This window comes from Oryx dammah, unplaced genomic scaffold, assembly GCF_014754425.2.
Source record: "Oryx dammah isolate SB20612 unplaced genomic scaffold, SCBI_Odam_1.1 HiC_scaffold_27, whole genome shotgun sequence".
In the NCBI taxonomy this organism is placed as follows: domain Eukaryota; kingdom Metazoa; phylum Chordata; class Mammalia; order Artiodactyla; family Bovidae; genus Oryx; species Oryx dammah.
In genome coordinates, this window is record NW_024070211.1 from 31,261,691 (window position 1) to 31,269,399 (window position 7,709).

At 45.9% G+C, this 7,709-nt stretch overlaps 1 protein-coding gene across 2 annotated transcripts in view; it reads right to left on the minus strand.

Annotated features, from left to right (window-relative positions):
• Positions 1 to 7,392, minus strand: part of SMARCAL1 (SWI/SNF related, matrix associated, actin dependent regulator of chromatin, subfamily a like 1) — a 53,972-nt gene extending 46,580 nt beyond the window's left edge. The window contains exons 1-4 of one of the 2 annotated variants that reach the window (XM_040228493.1): positions 7,179 to 7,392; positions 5,318 to 5,353; positions 4,092 to 4,930; positions 3,439 to 3,489 (exon numbers count right to left, since the gene is read on the minus strand). In XM_040228493.1, the coding sequence (XP_040084427.1) occupies positions 3,439 to 3,489; positions 4,092 to 4,872 (832 nt within the window). In that variant the 5' untranslated portion in view covers positions 4,873 to 4,930; positions 5,318 to 5,353; positions 7,179 to 7,392. The remainder of the gene's footprint in view (positions 1 to 3,438; positions 3,490 to 4,091; positions 4,931 to 5,317; positions 5,354 to 7,178) is intronic. The other variant, XM_040228492.1, reaches the window with a different exon arrangement.
• Positions 7,393 to 7,709: the final 317 nt, after the last annotated feature.

The following is a 7,709-nucleotide window of genomic DNA, read 5'->3' on the forward strand; positions in this document are numbered from 1 at the left end:
ACATAAAACTAAACAGTCAAAAAACGCAAACTGAAATGAAAGGCAAAACTACTGAATAAAGATATCTGCAAGAAATATGAAGAGAGCTCATACTTAAAAAAAAAACACTGAAACCACTAAGATACGTTAGGTAACCAACTCAAAAGGGGGAGAAAATGACTAATAGACATTTGAGAAACATGCAACTCTGCAAATAATCAGAGTAATACAAAGCCAACTTATTAAACTTGCAGAATTAGAAAAAATAGATATTTGAAAATCTTTTGGAAAACAATCTTGCAACACAGAGCAAGAGCTATAAAAAGTCATCAAAATGATTCAACTTTTAGGAAATCTGTCTCAACTAACATAAATTGAAAACACAAAAATGTATAGACCAAGGTGTTCCTTACAGCTTTGATACTAGGGAAACTGGAAGCAAATTAATATTAAACAAAAAGAACATGATTTACCCAATTTATAACACATTCTTACAATGGAAGGTTATATAGCCTTCCATTAATTAATTAATTAATCTTCCATATATAGCCATTAATTTTGGGTGGGAGAAATTTTGGAAAACACAAAGGTACAAAAAACAATATTAAATCATCTTTTGGAGGGCAAAGTGGTTCAATAACAGTGGTTCAATAATGTTTTCATCATTTAGAATGAACTGTTTAACATGCATCACTAAAATAAAAATGTTTTAGAACTTCCCTGGTTGCACAGTGGATAAGAATCCGCCTGCCCATTCAGAGGACATGGGTTTGATCCCAGGCACAGGAAGATCCCACATGCCTCAGAGCAACTAAGCCCGTGTGCCACAACTACTAAGCCTGCTGCTGCTACTACTGAAGCCTATATCCTAGAGCCTCTGCTCCGCAACAAGAGAAGCCACAACAATGAGAAACCTGCTCACTGCAACTAAGAGTAGCTCCTGTTTGCTGCAACCGGAGAAAGCTCATGCAAACTGCACAAAGCAATGAAGACCCAGTGCAACCCAAAATAAATACATAAATAAAAAATTAATAAAAATGCTTTATGCAGGAACACTAAGTGAAAAAGGCAAGATACAAATTATATTAAATATATAAAACATTGTATATTTTAATGCACAGGCAAAAAGGATGGAAGGAACAAAACTAAAATGCTAATAGTGAGTGGAGACAGATGGGGGGCAGATGAAGGGGTTGGTTTTTCTTCTCTTGCGCATTGATATACTTTCCACATGGCCTACAAAGAGTGTGTGGTAGGGTTCGAAGAGTGTGTGGTAGAGTTAAAAAGTCAAAGTTCAGAGGTGAACCCAAATGAATAACAGAAAGACTGACAGTCTTCATAAATTATATTAATGAAAAGTATAATCTACTAAGATGACACAGCAAACATGAACCATCTGAAAACGAAGAAAGGATAGAGGCACAAATTCATGACTGCTGCAAGGGTTTTCAAGATATACTTTGGTAGAAGCAGATTGTGCACGCAAAACACTGACAAGGATACCGGGGAGCTAAACAGTTCCTGTTCAGCAAAATTCATCTGAAAGCTACACCGAGAATTTTGTGCCCAACAAACGGTTTAGGAGCATTACCAGAAATAATCATACTGCACAGAAAACCTAAATGAATTTGCAAAAGCAGACATCATCTGAGTCACCATGCATTATGGTCAGAGAACAGGAGTAAAAAGATGACAAATCAAACAAAACAGAGACTTTAAACAGTCTCTGTAGGTCACTTTTGTATACATATATAAAAGTATATAGCAAAGAAAAAAAAAAAAACAGGACATGAAAAAGATTTCCTAACAGTGGAAATCACTGGTTTAATATGCAACAATGCAACACCATGTATCAAGACCTGCAGTGTTAACTCAGAGCACTGTCTCTCCTCTTCCTAACACACAATAAATGGATTAAAATAATGGTAAGGGCTTCCCTACCCCACTCTAGTACTCTTGCCTGGAAAATCCCATGGATAGAGGAGCCTGGAAAGCTGCAGTCCATGGGGTCACGAAGAGTCGGACATGACTGAGCGACTTCACTTTCACTTTTCACTTTCCTGCATTGGAGAAGGAAATAGCAGCCCACTCCAGTGTTCTTGCCTGGAGAACTCCAGGGACAGGGGAGCCTGGTGGGCTGCCGTCTATGGGGTCGCACAGAGTCGGACACGACTAAAGCAACTTAGCAGCAGCAGCAGCAGCAGCAAGGGCTTCCCTGGTGGCTCAGTGGTTTTGAATCCACCTGCCAATGTAGGCGATCCCCGATCTGGGAAGATCCCACACGCTGCAGAGCACCTAAGCCCATGCGCCTCAGCTACTGAGCCTGCGTTCTAGAATCCGGGAGCAACAAATACAGGGTCCACTTGCCACAACCACTGAAGGCCACTCCCCCTAGAGCCCGTGCTCCCCAACAGGAGAAGCACTGCAGTGAGAAGCCCGCACACTGCAACTAGAGAATAGCCTAAGCAGCAACGAACACCCAGCATGGCCAAAAATAAATAAATAAATAGAACAATAATAGAAATAAAATAATGGTAGAGGTGAGCTCTCCCAAACCTAATGGTGTACATCTCAAGTGGAGGAGGCAAAAAAAAAAAAAACCCACACACAACACAGGAAGTTCTGCAGGCGGCTGTCTCATCACTTCCAGAAGCTATACTAGTGATTCTAGAGAATTCTACTCCATGCCCCAAATCTGTGGAGGAGTAACTGCCCCGTGGATCCTCTGCTTTCCCCTTTTTGAACTGGGTGGGGAGAGAGAGGGCACTGACATGGCCAGCGAGGAGAAGGAGCAGAACGGGGCTGACACGGACCAGGTGCAGGCTCCAGGCATCAGAAGGCGACAAAACCTTGGTGCGGGATAGTCAACAAGATCACAGAAGACAGGAGTGGTGCACCTGGGAGCCCTGACCACCAACAGATGTGGCACAGCCTGGCACCAGCCAGGGCAACGCCCCTTCTCTGCGCCCTCGGGCTTGTGCTGTTGCTGAACTGTTATTCTTCCTGGCAGCAGGGCCCACACAGCTGCCTGGCATGGCTGGAGCCCACATTCTGGTGGGAACAGGCACTCTGAAGTCAGATGGGCTGCGTTTGAATTCCAGGTGCACAACCTATTGGTTGGTGTGTGATTCTATGTTAGTTACAGAGCCTTTCTGGACCTCAGTTTTCCCATCTGGAAAATGGTTGTTATACGGAATAAAAGAGTTACCAAATATATAAGGGGCTTAGAACAGCCTTGCATGTAGCAGGTTCTGATAAGTGCTAGCTTTTGTTAATATGATCAGTTATGTCCTCCTAAGGACCTGCCTCACTAGGCTGGCCATGGTGAGAAGTAAGAGGAACATTGGGATGGCACCCCAAAAGCCATGTGAACCACCAGCTAGACTACATCTGCTACTTCTAAGGAACTCCTCAAGAGCAGCTTCTCCCTGCAAGAGGGGGAACTATACACCTACTTACTTAGGGGACCATAGTCAGTCATGCTGAAGTTCCACGTCTTGGTGGCAGGATCTGAAATGAAACAGAAGTACCCGGTTGGCCCACAATAAGGTCAAAGACTTGGCATGAACAGTACTTGGACATTCTATAAAGGCTTGTTGAATGAGTCAATGAATGAATGCACGCATGCATGCTAAGTTCAAGACAGTTGACTGAAAAGCCCCTCTCCAGGTACAAAATCCCTGGAAAGAACAGACAGCAAACATACCTGAGGATAACCACTTTGGTTCTGCCCTTCCAGATTAACTAACCTGAGCATGCCACTTCACCTGGCTGAGCCAGTTCTATCGCCTTTAAAATGGAAATAACATCTGCTTATGACAAAAAAAAAAAAATGCTGTTTGGCTTAAGTGCTACAATGCACACAAAGCAGCTGGCAGCAGGGGAATGGGCCTGTGAATAACTATGGCCACGAGACAGCCCCTAAGTGTGGCAGCTATTGGAAGGGATGCCTATTACAAAAGGAAACAGGAACTAAAATAGAAATTTTCTAACAACTGGATGGATAGAATGTGCCAACGCATCTTCTTCATATTTATGAGAAACTGTTAGAGACTCTAGAAGTAGGGGAAAAAAAAAAAACATCTGAAAGAACCAGTTGGAAGACTCATTACCGTAACTTCTGCTGGGGAGACTCTTAAACACTGCGATGAGTGCCTCATTGTACCCAATCTTCACCTGGAATCGCTCTCCATTCCGGATACACCTTCCCTGCTGGGAGCCTGCCACTCTGTGCAGCAGGGTCTCTGCTTTCTGTTGCAGTCTTCCTTCTGTCCTGGGCATCACACTCCCCGAAATGCTCTGCCCAGAGGTGGAGGGTCTCGCCATCCTGGCCTCTAATTCAGGATCCCTAGGAGGCTGTCCAGAGGAAGAGGCTGCTGTCTCCTGGAAATTCTTCACTTTGGCCAAAGGCTCGTGAGTTGTGTTAGCAAAGGGTGTTGACTGGGTTTCATGTGAAGCCTGAGGATGACCTTGACCTAACTCGCAACCCCAGAGCTGTTGGCTGGGGACCCCTGGAGGACTGTTTGCCAGGGGCGGGGAGATCCCAGTGACAGTCACTTGATTTGGTGGGCGTGAGCTTGGGCAGGCTGTGGGCATCTCTTCTGGCCTCTGCCACATCCCCTTCGCCTGCTCAGAGGTGTTGGGTGGAAAACTGTGGGGATTTTGAGGCCTCTGGTCACCATGAGATGAACTGCTGGGATATTGTTGTTTGAAAAAGATGCCATGGCTCCCTGACTTAGAAGGATCTCGGGGGAGGTTTTGGGATGGGCCCTGTTTGGACTGGGCAGGTTTCTGATGCTGTTCTGCTAATAGTTTCTCAGCTCTTCGGGCCAGAGCCTTCTGCCGATTTGCTTCAATTTTTTTCCTCTGCTCCTCTGTAAGAGGCAAGGACATTTTAATGGAGAGATGCTCATGCAGGAATGTCAGTCTGTAACTGGAAACCTGGCAAAAGCTGAGAAAGGAAAAACATGGAAATAAGCATTATTAAAAAAATTTTTTTGCTTACCTTGATTTCAACAAGCTTTTGTCCCAGGAAATGCACAAGGAGTATAAACAAAGGATATATTAAAATTTATTTTATAATTAAACATACACACACACATATGACAAAAACCATGACCCTGACAAAAAAAGTAAATAGCAAGGTCAATCAAATCCAAAGTTGAAAAGATATTTCAACTGCAATGTTTTTCTCCCTCTCATCCACCAGCCAACATGAGTTATCAGATCCCAAGCAAGTTACGCAGTGCAATCTAAATCCATCAGATAAAGAGAAGGGAGCATTTCAAACTAAAAAGGATAATGGATTAGACTGACATGGACCAAAACAACTACATACCATGACGTGACATTTATAAAATAGCCTCTTTGCAACCTGGAAGAAAGAAAAAAAAAACATTAACATCACACAGACTGCACACTAAATTCACCCCTCAAATTGAATCATTTTATTATTCCTAGCAAGGCAATCTGCAGGTGGTAAACCCACGACCAAGGAGCAACAAGTGACTCTTGGAAAAGTAAGGTGAAAACAGTAATACATGCTCATTGGACAAAACCAGATGCTACATACAGATGTAAAGAAAAGAGTACAATTAATCTGTCATCTCATCATCCATCAATAACCACTGTTCATAGGTGGTGGTTTAGTCGTTAAATTGTATCCAACTCTTGTGACCTAATGGACGGCAGCCCGCCAGGCTCCTCTATCCATTGGATTTCCCAGGCAAGACTATGGAGTGGGTTGCTATTTCCTTCTCCAGGGGATCTTCCCCATCCAGGGATCGAACCTGTGGCTCTTGCATTTCCAGCTTTGGCAGGCAAGATTACTTACCACCAAGCCACCAGGAAAGCCAGCTAGTGTTCATAGAGTATAGTATAATTCCTTTTTTTCTATCCATATCCTTAGATACAGGTCCTGTATTTTGGAGATAGATGAATTTACTACAAATTATATGGGCTTCCCAGGTGGCACTAGTGAAAAGTGAAAGAAAAGTGAAAGTCGCTTAGTCCTGTCCGACTCTTTGTGACCCCGTGGACTATACAGTCCATGGAATTCTCCAAGCCAGAATACTGAAGTGGGTAGCCGTTCCATTCTCTAGAGGATCTTCCCAACCCAGGGACTGAACCCAGGTCTCCTGCATTGCAGGAGGATTCATCAGCTGAGTCACCAGGGAGACCCCGGTTCTACTCCTGGGCAGGGAAGATACCCTGGAGAAGGGATAGATAACCCACTCCAGTATTCCTGGGTTTCCCTGGGCGCTCAGATGGTAAAGAATCCACCTGCAATGCGAGAAACCTGGGTTCGGTCCCTGAGTTGGGAAGATCCCCTGAAAGAGTGGTAAAGAACCCACCTGCCAAAGCAAGAGCCCTAAGAGACGCAGGTATTCTTGCCTGGAGAATCCCACGGGCAGAGGAGCCTGGTAGGCTGCAGCCCATGGGTTCACAAAGAGTAGGACACAACTGAAACACAGCACAGCAGGATCTTTTACATACTGTATCCCGAGCCTGATTTTTCTCCCCCAATTAATTTACTTAGGTCCTTTTTCCAAGAGCTGAGCCACTTTTACAACATTCTAGGCCCAGGCTCTTGACACCAACTTCTCTGGCTTGATTCAGAATAGAGTCGGCTCTCAATGGGCCACTTAATGTTTACAGTGATGACAAGGGAGTAGGGGTGCGGTACTCTGAGAAGAGCCTGGGGTTAAAAAGGTTTCCTTCCTCCTGCGACTGTCTTTGACAGAACCCCCAAACATCTGTCCCCAGAGACCTCCTTCTTCCCCCAACCGCCAACAGTTAGGAAGGGATTAGAGAAAGGCTTTGTTCCCGGGGCTCCGCTCAAGTTCTCAGGTTCCCTAGGCAAGGCACTGCTGCCTAAACTTTCCATCCAGGGCTTTGCCGCGACCCCAACTTCTCCAGTGCGCTGCCTCCACTAGCCAGGAGAGACGAGGCCGTGGGATGAGGTCCCATTGATCAGCCCCAAACCAAGCCATCCCACTACACGGAGGCCCCTCTTCTTTTTGCTAGGACCTCGGTTCCATCCCATTTTGGGGGCGCGCATCTCCCCCCAGACTTGGCAGGACGGAAGCGCCATTCCCACCCCTATCATCTCCACTTGGATTCACCCTTTCCGTTGGCCACTCCCTGCTGCAGGCTGGTATTTGGTCTCGTCCTTCTCCGCCGCCTTCCTCCCAGTTTACCTTCTCGGCTGGTGAGACCTAGACCGCGAGCTTCATTCGCGCCAGACCCCGAACACAGGCGCGTCTCCAGAGCCCTCCTGAGCCAGGTTTCTCTTCCGGTGACGGGTTAGGCGCAGGTGCTCGAGGGCTTGCCGGTTCGCTCGCCTTATTTCAGTTCCCTGGCCTGAGAGGTAGTGTTAGTGGCAGTGTCGCTCATCGAGGAACTACATTTCCCAGTGGGCAAAGGGGTCCGAATTGCGCTTTTTTAAAAAATGAGAGTTCAGGAGGCGGGAGGCCGGAGCGGTACTGCAGAGCCTTCTGGGATTTGTAGTTTGAGAATTGGGAGAGACGCAACGTCATGGGCGGGGTGGAAATGGTCCACCCTGGGAATTGTAGTCCTCTATTTCCTGATGATGAAGAGCCCCAATCCTTTGGCCACCCGATGGGAAGAGCCGACTCATTCGAAAAGACCCTGATGCTGGGCAAGATTGAAGACAGGAGGAGAAGGAGACGACAGAGGACGAAATGGTTGGATGGCATCACCAACTGGAT